At 39.7% G+C, this 14,640-nt stretch overlaps 1 protein-coding gene across 1 annotated transcript in view; it reads left to right on the top strand.

Annotated features, from left to right (window-relative positions):
• Window positions 1-14,640, top strand: part of DNAH3 (dynein axonemal heavy chain 3) — a 150,344-nt gene that overhangs the window by 85,304 nt on the left and 50,400 nt on the right. Inside the window, exons 41-44 of the mRNA XM_064478501.1 lie at window positions 1,402-1,531; window positions 4,380-4,625; window positions 10,651-10,754; window positions 12,912-13,206. Of these exons, the coding sequence (XP_064334571.1) occupies window positions 1,402-1,531; window positions 4,380-4,625; window positions 10,651-10,754; window positions 12,912-13,206 (775 nt within the window). The remainder of the gene's footprint in view (window positions 1-1,401; window positions 1,532-4,379; window positions 4,626-10,650; window positions 10,755-12,911; window positions 13,207-14,640) is intronic.

The following is a 14,640-nucleotide window of genomic DNA, read 5'->3' as shown; positions in this document are numbered from 1 at the left end:
TCTTCCCACTGTGGAAAAACTCTCGGGAACTGTCTAGGACTGCCCCATTCCTGTCACATTTACATACATGTACAATAGACATGGCATGTTTATTTATACAGACACGTCCACATGCACAGTCAGACTTCAGTCTACACATGCACAGGAAACCTTCAGGGACTTCCCAGTGTCCTAGCACAGTCTGACTTCTTATCAGGGCCTCTGAGACTGTGGCCATGCCCTGCCTGCCTCTCCAACCTCATTACCTACCCTCTTCTCAGCTTCAGCTCATTACCATCCAGCCCTGGGATCTTGTTTCCATTTCTAGAAAATCCCATGTTTCACCACCTCAAGGCTTTTGCACTCTTTATTCCTCTTTTTGGAAATCTTGCCCCATTTATTCTCATAAGGGATGATTCACCTTTGTCATCCAAGCAGCCTTCCTGACCACCCTGTTAAACCATTCATGTTATTTCCCATTGTAATACCTTTATTTGTTTCCTGCTGGTACATCCCATGATTTATAAATATTTTATTCATTTCCTTGCTTGTTTTGTTATTTATTATGTCTCCCCTGCCCCTCAGACTGTAAACCACAAGTTGTTGTCTATCTTGTTCATCATTTATCCTTAGCATCAACTACAGTATGTTTACCAGATGCAAAATGAATATTTGCTGACTAAATGACCATACCACACATCCATGTACTCATGTATAGTCATCTATACATATACATGCATGTGTCCACTCATACAAGTACACATACCCACGTATAACCACCTATCGGTGTATTTTAGTGATGACCTGCCTACTTAAAAAAAAAAAAGATAAGGTAACTTACAGTGAGAGTCATAAATAAAAGTATAACAGAAATGAAAAAAAAAACACTAAAATAAGAGGAGAAAGTGATTCAAGTAATTTTTTAAGAGTAAATGGGGATGGGAAGCAGAGACAAGACACAAGAATCATCATACTCACCCATAAGTATATTTGTACATGCATATGGGGAATTACTGAAAATGAGTCCAAACTTCCTATGGCCACTTTCTGTAGGAGTTCTGCCTTATAAATGCCAGTCAGTCATTTGCAAATCAGTTGTTTAGAATTCCTAACATTTTTTTTATAGAAATAAAGTCAGTGGCTGGGTCCTAAAACTATTTCATGCATCCTGTAGCTGATCCATAGTGGCTCCAAGCTTCTCAGCTCACTGGAATGAGACAGGTGGAGATGGCCAGTGGGCTGCACAGTCTGTTAAATAGGAAACAGGGGCAGGGGTCTTGGTGCCTATGGACTTTCCTTAATATACCAAGACTCAAAAATAATCAGCAGTCTTAACAACATCTTCAGCCCCCTCAAGGTGTACCAAGCTCTTGGTCTTAAACACACTTTTTGATAACATCAAATCTCACTTTCTACTCTCAGGTCAGTGATATGTTCATGTGGCTTATCCAGCCCTGCCTGGAATTTATTCGACTTCAGTGTAAATTTGTGGTCCAAACATCTCCCATCCACCTTGCCTTCTCAATGATGAGACTGTACTCCTCTCTGCTGGGTAAGTACTACCCTGCTATTCTTAAGCCAGGTGAAGCTCTAGTGTACCTTGGCTGTTTCTTCTGCTCCCACCTCTATTATTCCCGCCATGAGCTACAGTGAGATCAGCGTTATGGTCTAGAACAAGCAAACCCTTTGAGTGTAGATAGTGGAGTTTGGTGAAGAGCCCATATATTTTGGCTTGATCTTGCATTGACTTCCTGGGTATTCGTGTGCAAATTGGCCCATTCTTCCTCTGTCTCAGATTCCTCATCCACACAATTGGAGTGATAATTCCTGTTCCTCTTTACCTAACAGGGATATTCTGGGGAAGAATGTATTTAGATAATACATATGAATGTATGTCAGAAGAAAAGATTCTGAAAAGAATAAAATAGGAAGTTTTCCCATGTTAAGGAAACGTATACTACAAAATGTGAACTCACAAAACACATATATATACTATAAGAAAACTGATCACATTAGTCTCCAAAACTAGGGAACTTCCCCAGGACATGGAGAACCACTGGTTTAAATGAATCGTTGAAATACATGCCCTGGAGAAGTTCTTTATAACTATTTCACATGAATCAAATTTCACTGAATTCTACTGGAAATGACAAAAGATGAGTCCGTTGGAGAACTTTTATTGGGTGCCATTTCTTTTTCAAGATCACACATAGCTCAAACTCAAGATGGAGCTTCTTACAAGTTCTGCTACATATTTCTGAACATATTTTCTCAGCCCATCTCTCCCAAAGGCATTATAGGTGTAGATTTTTTTTTAAGTAACATGGGAAACAGTTGAGTGGAGAATTTCTTTAGCTAAATATTTTTTGATTTTCTAAAATTAAAATTACAAGCAGTATTTTTAGAAGCACAGTAATTGCATGCAATATTATTGTTAATGGATCATGAGACCCCTACATTAGGAAGCCCACCAAAGTGTGGGTCCTGGCTGCTGGCTGTGAAAGAATTTGCACCAGAGGCAGAGGGACAAAATGAACAGCTACTTTACTGCTCAGAAGAGGAAAAGGAAGGAAAGCACTCAGGTGGGGAGTTGTTAGCCAAGATGGTCAGTGGAGACAGCACCAGCTTCAGGTCAGGCCATGTGGACTTTTATTAGAAGCTTCTGCCATCATGTCCTCCATCCAGGTGTGCTGGAGCCAGTCGCCTTTTTTCCCCCCATCCTTGTATGGGCTTTTCTGGTTGCTGTCATGGCATCACCAGCTGTCGTGGGTGTGTCACTTAACATGCTAATACATTAATTAAAATGACTGTATAAGGAGCACAAGGTCCCCTGGAAGTCAAATCCTCTGCCATCTTGGGCCTCGTTGGTTCTAACCAGTTCTTGTTTCTTCTCTCTAAGGCTACCTCCTGAGGCTTAGATTAGAGTAACTGGTTTCTATTCAAGGGAGGGGCTGGCCTTTAAAATGTTGAGATATGTCCCCTCTAAGTCTACTTTCTAGACAGTTTTTATCATAAATGGATGTTGACGTTTTTCAAGAGCTTGTTCTGCTTCTATTGAGATGTTCTTATGGTTTTTATTCTTTAGTTTGTTAATGTGGTGTATTGCATTGATTGATTTGCAGATATTGAAAAATCCTTGCATCTGGGAAAAATCCAACCTAATAATGGTGAAAGGTCCTTTTAATGTATTGTTGGATTCAGTTTGCTAATATTTTATTGAGGATATTTGCATCAATGTTCATAGGTGATATTGGCCTGTAATTTTCTTTTTTTGTGTGACGTCTTTGTCTGGTTTTGGTATCAGGGTGATGCTAGCCTCATAGAATGAGTTTGGAAGTATTTCTTCCTCTGCAATTTATGGAATAGTTTGAGGCAGATAGGTGTTAACTCTTTTCTGAATGTTTGGTAGAATTCACTTGTGAAGCCTGGATTTTTGGTTTGGTTTGGCTGAATATCCAGAATCTATAAAGAACTCAAAATTTAACAACACAAAAACAAATAACCTGATTAAATAATAGGCAAACGACTTAAGGAGGCATTTCTCCAAAGAAGATACACAAATGGCTAATAAGCACATGGTAAGGTGCTCAACATCATAGTTATTAGGAAAACACAAGTCAAAAACCACAATGAGATAGTATCTCATACCTGTTAGGCTGGATACTATCCAAACAACAACAACATCAACAACCAAAAAGAACAAGTATGGATGAGGATGTGGAGAAATCAGAACCCTCGTGCACTGCTGGTGGGAATATGGAAGAGTACAGTTGCTGTGGAAAATAGTTTGTCAGTTCCTCAAAATTAAACATTGAATTACCATATGACTTATGGTCATATAAGTCAGTTATAGCACTTCTGTTTCCGGGTATAAGCACAAAGGAATTGGAAGTGGGACATAAACAGGTATTGTGCAACCATGTTCACAGCAGCATTATTCACAGTAGCCAAAGTGTGGAAGGAACCCAAGTGTCTATCAGTGAGTGAATGGATAAAAGTGTAGAATATACAGACAGTGAAATATTATTCAGCCTTAAAAAGGAAGGAAATTCTGACACATGCTACAACATGGAATAAACCTTGAGGACATTATGCTAAGAAAAGTCAGTCAGTCAGAAAAAGACTATGATCTCATCTCTAAGAAATAGTTCTGGATATGAATAGTGGTGATGGTTGCATAACAATATGAATGTATTTAATACCACTGAACTTTAAATGGTTAAGATGGCATATCTTACCACAATAAAAAAAATTTTAATGTTTGTGGATAAAGGATCTGGCAGATGGTGGCCACTCAGCCAGTATCAGTCCCCTCCCCAGGCCCCTCACAGACAAAACTACTCAACTTATGTCTGTTGCACTCTGCAGCTTTTCCTGAGATTCCTTTTTCTTGCTTTCAGATGAAATCAGGGGAACAGAAGAGGAGGAAAGTGAATTATTTGAAGGCTTGACAAGCCAACAGATCTTCCTCTGGCTGCAAGGTCTTTTCCTCTTTGCCTTGGTGTGGACTGTAGCCGGCACCATCAACACAGACAGCAGAAAGAAATTTGATCTCTTTTTCCGCAACCTGATCATGGGTATGGATGATAACAACCCAAGACCCAAAAGTGTCAAACTCACCAAAAACAACATCTTTCCAGAAAAAGGTAATGTAGTACTTGTTTGTTTTGTCTTACTATAGTGGTTTGGATCATATGTTCCAAACCCAACCAAACTGTGTGGCCTGTGGGAGGCCTTTGCAAAAGCCAGGGAAAATTTTGTAGCTTGCCCAAGCGGGTTGGCTTCTTCAGAGCTGGCCACGTGTGTAGAGATGAGTGACCCTGAAGATAGGGTCTTGTGGGTTATTTTAACTATTAGTTTTTACTTATTATTTTTTTTAATGAAGGTACTGAGGATTGAACCCAGGACTTCAAGCATGCTAAGCATGTGCCCTACTACTGAGCTATATCCACCCCTCTTTAACTACTAATTTTTAATCTAGAAAAAGTTGATGTAATTTTTTAAATCACCTATAATCTCATCAGTCTAACAGGCCCCAGGGAACAGAATGAGAAATACAGCCACTTCTTTTTTTCTTAACTCCCTTCTAGTCCTGTTCTGTGTGTTTACACATGTCATGTCATTGTGATTATGGTATTAATACTTTCTTGAATTTTGTCATTATAATTACTACTATATTGAAATGTTTATAATGTTTCTACATACGTTATCTTCAGAACGATCACTTTAATGATCTATTCATATTCTCATATGTGTGACTTTTACTTTTAAAAGATTGAAACATGTTTGTGTTCTTTTAAGTAGCTTATACTGTTTTTTTCTTACACTCAAGTAATCCATTACATAAAATTTAAAAAATACAAAGAAAGGAATAGAAGAAAGTAAGTATCAATGGTAATCCTATAATTTAGAAATAATGACTTTTTATATTTTTTCTTCCTTTTTTTCTGTATTTCTCTAACAAAAAGGGGATCATACTTTATGTACATTCCAAATAGTTTTACCTTTTTTATTATAAAAGAAGGTATAGGAAAGGCCATAATAGAACTTCCTGGGGTAAAAGTGTATATACTGAGAGAGATTTGGGTTACATGGTTACAAGCATTTGTCAGATTGGTCAGTGATTGAACAGAAGACTTGTGTGTTTCATTGTATGCAAACTTTGTATCAAAAGGAAAACTATAAATATTGAACAATTAATGATATATGTGCTAAAGTATTTATGAGGAAGTGTCTATGTTTACTTTGCAATGTGTCAAAAAATAAGATGCCTTAATGGATGGATAGAGGGATGAACAGGTATTGTCTTTTCCCTTGTGGTTTGATGACTATCTTCAGTGTTATGTTTGAATTCCTTTTTCTTTTTGTGTGTCTATCTATTATATATTTTTGGTCTGTGGTTACCATGAGGATTTTATATGGATATATATATATATATATATATATATACACTCACATATATATGTATGTTATTGTTTTAGGGTGCTGATCTCTTTACATCAAATGTATTTTAAAAGCCCTGCATTTGTCCTGTCCTCCCCTCAGAATTACCATTTTTGACATCATATTTTACATCTAATTGTTTTGTGTATCCCTAACTGCTTATTGTGAATATAGACAATTTAACTGCTCAACCTCCCCCGCCAAAAAAACTTGCCTTTGTTTTATACAGATTTTTCATTTTAATATGATTCACCCACAACTTCAATTATGCTTTTACTGCCTTGAGTGATTTTAATTCTTCTGTTGTATCTTTTGTTTCTTTGCTGTCCTTTTTTACTGGATGATTAAAATCACAGGCCATGAAGTCAAACTGTCAGGGCTTGAGTCCTGGCTCCAATTATTTACTGGTTAGGGGATCCTGAGCAAATTCATTAACCTTTCTCAGTTTCCTCAATTACAAAATGAGAGCAATAATAATAGTATGCATTCATGGTATTCTTGTAAGAATTAAATGAGTTAACACTTGTAAAAACTCTTAGAATAAAGCATGGTACACAGAAAGCGTTAGATAAACATTAGCAATTTTTATTGCTGTCCACCTCATTATCATCTCTGTTAGCTCATCCATCTCCTTTTTTTTTAATCTCATCTTGCCTTTTCGTTTAAGCCTGTTTTCTCTTTATGGCTTTCTGTTCCCATTTCATGAAAAAAAAAATGATACCTTTTTTGCACACTATTTAGGATACCAAACGGTTTCCTGAAATTTGGTTATGAGTCCTGCATTAAACCAGGTTCAGAAGTATACACTTCAGGTGTAATCTCCAGATTATATTCTTCTACATGGCAATATATTTTCACAGGTTCCACGTGTTGTTTTCTGCTTCCCCCATTCTTCACAATCAATCTGTCTATGCTCTGTGTCAGCAAATTGGTACATGAAGTGCCCTTGACCCCGTTCTTGGTCCACTTTGTAACAATGTCTTTCAGCTGGGCAGCTAATGATGGGCACAGCTTCCACTCATTTTCTAGGTAACTCTGCCGTACGGCATCTCCCAACTACTGTGACGGACTTGTCTTATTTCTTCACATCCTATTCAACTGATGCAGTATAAGAAAAACCATAATTTCCAGCATATACTGCAATCTAGTTTCTTCATATATCCTCTTTTGTAACAACTACTCTACTTAAAAGTAGGTTTGGTTCTGAATAAGCTGTTCATAAAAGTAGAATGACACATAACAAGTGATTGATGTGAACATATCCATGGAAAGTTAAGCTTTACTTCAGTCTCCATGGTAATCATACACCTTTCTTCCTGCTGGTTTTCAAAATTCTCACTACTTTTGGACATGATCAGGGCAAATAATATTCATAACTCCACCCTTAAAAATAAACCCAAATTCTGTAAACTCTACTTTAGAGTCAGGAACAACGAGATGGCCAAGATCCAATGATCACCTAATGCCATCTGTTGGAGGCAGCTTTTTTATTTGTTTCATCTGTGAACATTCCAAAAAAGGGACATTTTTCAACAGAGGGGTGACTGTGGCTCTTTACTTTGGAAGACTGTACCTCGCTGAATTTAAGATGCCACTACTGTCTCCTTACTCATTGTGGTCTGGGACCCTGCTGCCCCTATCAGCTGCAGGAAGATGGCCTGGTGAGACAAGGATGAGAAAGAAATGAGACAGTTCTCCCAGAGTGGCACCTGGCATGGGGAAGAAACAGCTACCTGATTTTCTGTGTGGGGATGTCACCTGCATCTCTGCATCTTGGAGGGGCCATTAGGCGTATACCCAGAGGACTCTGTTGCACTTTCTCATGCAGTCTCTTGAGATAAAATTTCTCAATCCAGCTCATCCACTATCTGGTTAGAGGACATTCTGCCCAGATTCTTTCAGTCTTTGTTTTCAGTGACATCATTCCACTTCTTTCTCTTGTGCCTTCATAAGTATTTCAGTAGGAAATTACAAAGCTGTTAGCCAGAACCCATTTGAGTCCAAAGATATATTTTAAGTGCCAAGTGTGATTTCTTTTTATATAACAACTTTATTGAGGTATAATTTACATACCATAAAATCCACTCGTTTAAGGGAACAAATCAGTGGGTTTTAGTAAATTTACCTAGTTGTGCAACTGTCTGATCCAATTTTAGAATGTTGGAACATTAGAACAAATTTAGAACAGTCATCATCCCCCAAAGCTCCTTCATGCCCATTTTCAATTAATCTCTGTTTCCATCGTCAGCCCAAGGCAACCACTCATGTGCTCTCTAGAGATTTGCCTTTTCTGGACATTTCAAATGCATGGAATCATATAGTATATGGCCTCATGTATCTGGCTTGGATTATACTTTCTTATTATCATCTTAAAAAGTTTAAAATGCCTTTCTAGCCTTTCCACAAAGGTTAACGTTTTCATGGTGAGAGGTCCAGAGAGGTCTTCTCTGACCTCATGGGGCATTTCTTCCTGGGCTTTTCATGACGTGGGAGCCAGGGTGGGTAATGGATCTCTCAAGTAAGTGCTGAAGGAACTGCGCCGGGGAGCACACACTAAGGAAAGCAGATGGTCCTTTGGGGGATTCTCTCAAGGTTGGGTTCACATCATCTGACATTGACCTATATTTGTCCAGGAAGTGCTAAATGTCCCTTCATTCACCAGTTCATTTTGTGTCCTTTGAAAAGCCACTCACTTCTCTGTTGAAGTTTTCCCTTATTCTCCCAAGTGAAGGAGAGGAAAACAGAGCTGGGGCAGAGGATGGCCAGAAGTGATGAGAATTAGTTTGTCTTCCTGGCTTTCTGCTATCCTCCCCACTCCACCCCTGCACCTGGACCAGAGTTAATAGCACAGCGCAGAGAGAATGGGAGTGCTACTCTGATGAGGACCAGGGAGACCTGGACATAGACGTTCTCAAGTACCTCTCTGTGTGCCCACAGCGATGCTAAATCTCCGGCACATGTACCTCATTCACGTTCCACACAGAATCCTCTAAGCTTGATATAAAATCAGGCCCATTTTACAGATATGCAAATAGTAATCTTGGCCAAGAGCACAGAGCCGTAAATCCACTTCTACTCAGTTGGACCTTCTCTCTTTGGCCTAAATGCTCCTGTATCAAGCCACACATTAGCTCTAGCTAATAACATCAGCAAGGGAAGGGGATGATACATGCTTTTCTGAATCGTGCTTTTTGTGTCTCCTTTTCTATTGTAAAAACAATTCAATTCTATTAAATAAAAATGATCAAAAAAATATTTCTTTGTTTATACCACCCTGTCACAAGGATTTTAGTTTTCAAAAAATCGTCTTGTCTTGTCCATCTGCTTTCATCTCTTTACATAGTTGTCATACAGTATCTATTCCATTTCTTATTCTTCTATTTTAAAATGCCACCATTTCTTAAATGCATTTTCCTATGTCAGTACTTAGTTTTTGTGACTGTCATTTTAACGACTGCAAAAATATCCTATTCATCTTATAAGACAAAATTTTGACTGGTCTTCTAATGTGGGACATTTAAATTATTTCCAGATTTTTTTGCTGTCACAGATGGTGCTGCATACTCACATTTAGAGATTATTTTCATTGTGAATTATTTCCTTATGATAAATCCCCAGAATGGGATTTCTGACTTAGACTAGAGAACATTTTTATAGCTCTGTAAGCATAATGCCAGATTGCTTTCTAAAAGCGTTGTACCAGATTGACTTCTAGGTAAAACTGCAGTGACGTAGGATAACAGAAGCTCTCTCCTTTAATACCTAATAAAATGAACAACAACAATCACAAAAATGTAAGCCTAAAAATTCTCCAGCAGTAACTTAAAAAAAAAAGTTTATAGCCTGATTCTTTAAACATTGAAAAGTAGTGGACAGGAGGAGAAACAAAAGACCCATGCATCTCTCAGCCCAGAACGTGCAACCCCATGGTCCTTCTAAATGTGATGCTGAGAGGACAGGGGATGAGTTGTCAAAATTCTGAGTGTTCTCACTGGTAATCACCAGTGTTGAGAAAAGCAGACTACAGTGGTGACTGGACAGCAGCAAAAAAAAGTCTGAGAGAAACCCCTGAACATGAAACCCCTGCATGGGGTCGTGTAGGACCTTATTAGCAGTGGGAGAAACTACCAGGTTTGCACCTTCTAGAGCTCCACACTGCGTGGGGGAATGTGAGCGGAATCTTCCAGGAGTGGAGCATGTCTCTGTCTGGAGTGGGATGGAACCAAGGTTCAGGAAAACTGGCCAAATTTTAGAAAGAGAGTCCAAATATATATATTAATATAAATCATGTGTATTTATACACAAAGTGCATGCATGATATATAATATCAAATGATCCCACTCTTATAGAATCCTTTCTTTCACCTGCTGGTCCTTCCATCTTCAATGTGTCTGTGTGCCTCGAGAGAGGGCTGGAAGGAATGCCATCAAAAGGTACCTCCGGATGGGAGATTCAGAGTGATCTGTTGCCTTCCTTTTTGGTTCTTTTCAATACTCCCTGTTTACATCATTAAAAATAATTATTTGTATAATTAGCACGTATAATCTTCATACAAGTAATGAAGTCATTACTCTTTAAAAGGTGTTGTTCCAGCTTATACAGTGACACAACCATGCCAGTACTCGCAGTTGCACCTTTCAGATGCCTATGGCTGAGGGAGTTAAATACCTCAGTGTGAAAGGTAAACCCCTGATGTGCTAATAGCCTGTTCTGTTTCTTTGGGTCCAGGAAGCATCTATGATTTTTATTTCCTCAAGCAAGGTGGCGGACATTGGTACACGTGGACGGAGTATATTACCAAAGAAGAGGAAACTATCCCAGCAAATGCGAAGGTAAAAGAGACTTACTGGTCATGGAACTTTGGTGATGACCAAATATTCTCTGAGGTGGAGGGGCTAACTTCAGGTATGTGTTAGCATTTTTAAGAACTTTCTTCAGAAAAATGTTCAAACTGGAGCTGGATTCAGCCCTCAAGTTCCTGGACGTTAGAATCAGAGAGACCCAGATTCCTTACTCAGCCTTCATGCTCTCTGCCTCAGTTTACTCACCTTCACAATAGCAGAAAAAAAAGCTTAAAGGTTGGTTGCAAGGACTGAAGACAATCTACATGAATTTGTGGCACACACTGAGTGGTAGGTCAATGCCATAGCTATTCTGATTGTTGTCATTGTCAATAATGCCAGGTGGCCATCAGTCCACCTCTCAAGACATCTCAGCCGGGAAGGAGCCTTGCCTTTTCTTCAAAGTCCCCAGAGAAAAATTCCCTTCATCAGAACTCTCAGAAAAATGGGTACTGGTTAATAGTTTCACCCTACCCCTGCTCATTTCCTTGTGGAAGATTTTTCCAGATGGGGACTTTTAATGCTTCTATTGCAGTAGGTAGTGGACATAATTTATCTTTCCGGGAGTGACTGTAGATTGTTCAGACCCCAGGTAGAGTAGTAGATGGTGGATGGGAAAGCGGAAATACTGACAACCAAATCAGACACCAGACAGGACAGCAGCTGCTTGTGAAAAGTGGGCAATAAGCAGGAGTGAGCATAGGCTGAGTTCAGGACACACTCTGAAGGCTGTGTTGTGAAGCCCAGCACAGAGACCATAAACTTTAATTCTCCTTAAAGAGCTTAGTCACCTGAACTCCAGGGGTTTGAAGTCTTGCTGGATTCATACACATAAGAGTCCGTTGCAGAGAATATTTTAGTTCTGCTGGGAATTTTTCCTTTGTCAAACAATTGTTCTAGCCCCTGAAAATAAAAATCTATGAAGCCCAACTTGCTTTAAATTCCCAGTCTTGGTAGCAAAACAAACATCTAGCACCTAGTTCTGCATTCAGCATCACTTTACTGGCTACGTGGCTTTGGACAAGTTAGCCAGCAATCTTCCAGTCTCAGTTTTTTCATCTGAAAAAGTGAGCTAATAATACTCTTGCCTCAGAGGGTTATTGGGAAGATTGGAGGGGATATTACAGGCCAAGCATTCGTAGCTCAATACCTGATCTCTTCCTCGCCACTTCAATTCCTTTGTCCTTCTTCTCCCTTTCCTTTGATCAAATTATTTATCAGAAAGAGCCAAGCCTTTGTATACCAGTATGCACAGGGCCACCATATTTCAGAGTCTCTGTTGGCACCATTTGCATTATAGTCTAGCTTTGCTTTAGGGGCACCGTTTACATAAACCACAGTGTGAATGGTGCTCCCTGGAGTTATGCAACACAGTGGCTCCATGTTCACTAGCCTCTTCCAGTCTAGACATATGAGGAAACTTCAACATATGATATAGATCTTACTGCCCCTTCCTCTGCCCACCTTGGAGGAACCAAATGTGGCCAAATGGTTGATGACAGAGTTCAAGATCAGAGGAGCAGAGCTAAGGTAAACTGTTCTACCCAGAGTAACAGGGATTCCAGGAGCCCAAGACTGTTGCAGTTTCCACGTTGGAAAGGGGTTAATAGGAGGAACCGAGAATCTGAGGGTTGGGAAAAGCAGATGAGGAACAAGCACAGGGAATGAGGGTCAAGGGTCACACCCACCCTCCTTAGACAGGCAGTATAATGGCATATGGGAGGTGGACCTTTCCCAGAGTGAGGCAGACCGGTTGATTGAGGGCGATGGTCTCAGAGGGCAGCAGCTATGGACCCATCTTTACTATAATTGGTGTTTACACTATGATAGTTCAGTGGTTAAGAATATAGACCTTGGAATCAAACAAGCTGGGATTAAAATCCTTGCATTTAGCTTGCTGTGTTAGCTCTTGACCTCATTTCCAAAACAGGGACAATAATGCCCATCTTTACATGCATGATCTCATTTAATCCTCAAAACAGCTCATGACCTGGGTGCCATTATTATCCCCATTTCACAGATGAAGAAAGTAAGGCCCCTGAGGGGGAAAATACTCAAAATCATAAAGATAAATAAGAAATGGAGCTGAATGGTAGAACCCAGTCTCCTGGGCCCAGGGCCAAGACTCACCATGTCTTTGTGGCACAGGTCTCAGAACTCATCATCCCCACAATGGAGACGGCCCGGCAGTCCTTCTTCTTGAAAACCTACCTGGACCATGAGATTCCAGTGTTGTTTGTAGGACCCACAGGCACTGGCAAATCAGTCATCACCAACAACTTCCTTCTCCACCTTCCCAAAAATACCTATCTGCCCAACTGCATCAATTTCTCTGCCAGAACCTCAGCAAGTCAGACCCAGGATATCATCATGTCCAAGCTGGATCGACGGCGGAAGGGCCTTTTTGGTCCTCCCGTAGGGAAGAAAGCAGTGGTATTTGTGGGTAAGGCATTGGCCTGGATCTGGGCACACCAGATTTTTCTACTCTAAGCTGCAGCAAAACAGAACCTCCCTTTGTAGGGCCACTGTACAGTCCTTTTATTTTTAGGAGATAAAATATTTCTGATTAATATAATTTAGTGTTCCTTCCCTCCCCTTCCTTCCTTCCTTTTTTCCCTCTCTCCCTTCCTTTCTTCCATCTTTCTTTCCATCCCTCCGTACTTGCTTCATTTCTTCCCTCCTTCCCTGCCTTTCTCCCTTCTTTCATTTTGTTTCCTGTCCTTTCCTTCATTCATTACCAAGTATTTTTAACCATGGACGATATGCCAAACTTTCAGTAAGTGAGGCATGGTCCAGGCCTTTTTGCCCAAGGGAGGGTCCTCGTTTCTCCTGAGATGAAGCTGAGCCCTTGGATCAGGCAAGGTTACTTTGTAGTGAGAAGTAGTTAGGTCCAGAAGGAGGCTGTGGTGTTTGCCCTCTTGCATCTCCAAAAGCAACTCACACTTTGTGATAAGCTGCTGTTCCATTATGTGGCAGATAAATATGTTACCAGTAAATGAAGAAATCTAATAGTTGCTAAATAAATGTTTGTGAAATAAGCACATTTAATTTTCTCGGGATTTTACCTGTTTACAAAGCACTTCCTCTTTTATTACATTTGAGCCTCACCACCCCGTGAGTTTATTATTACCATCATTATCACTTTGCTAGTCAGTTAATTGAGGCTCCAGAAGGCTAAATTCCCTGTTCAGGGTCAAAAACCTGGAAAATTCTGGAGCCATGAACCAAAACCAGGTTTCTTGGTGCCAAATACATTATATTTTCTACCCTCTTACTGCTGACTCATAGCATTCTCATTCAGTAATAGTAATGCCTTACTCTTCTGGATTATCTAATTCATGTGATTGGTAGTAAATGTTGCATGTATTTATATCCTTGCCAAGTAACAACAGCTCCTCAAAGGCAGGGATCTTATTTTCTTTTCCCTTTTCTTCCCTTTCCCCTTTCCTCCTACCTGTTCTCCCTTCCTATTTTTATGGTATATCCAAAAGCAGTTTAGGGTTTGCAGCCAAACAGATCAAGGTTCAAATCTTACTTCTTAACCTTTAGCATATTGTGACTTAACTTCTATGACCTTCCGTTCCTCACCTCTAACATAAAGGTAATACTATTTTCCTTATAAAGGCATTATTTGGATTAGGTGAGATAATAGATATTAAACTCCTAAAATGTTACATGACACCAAACTGGCCGTTTAATCAACATTTATTGGAGTTTATTGAGTCTGTGTGCCAGGTCTGAGCAACAAGCTATTGGGGAAAATCAGCCCCTACCCTAGCGGAAATCACAGTCTATTCCGCCATTTTGATTTTGCTCTTCAAAAACCCTAGCCCAGAGCCTTGCTCCCATTGGAGTTCAGATGTTACCTGGTGGTTGA

Source organism: Camelus dromedarius, chromosome 24 (assembly GCF_036321535.1).
Source record: "Camelus dromedarius isolate mCamDro1 chromosome 24, mCamDro1.pat, whole genome shotgun sequence".
Taxonomy (NCBI): domain Eukaryota; kingdom Metazoa; phylum Chordata; class Mammalia; order Artiodactyla; family Camelidae; genus Camelus; species Camelus dromedarius.
Note: the sequence above shows the minus strand (reverse complement) of the source record. Positions and strands in the feature narration are given on the sequence as shown.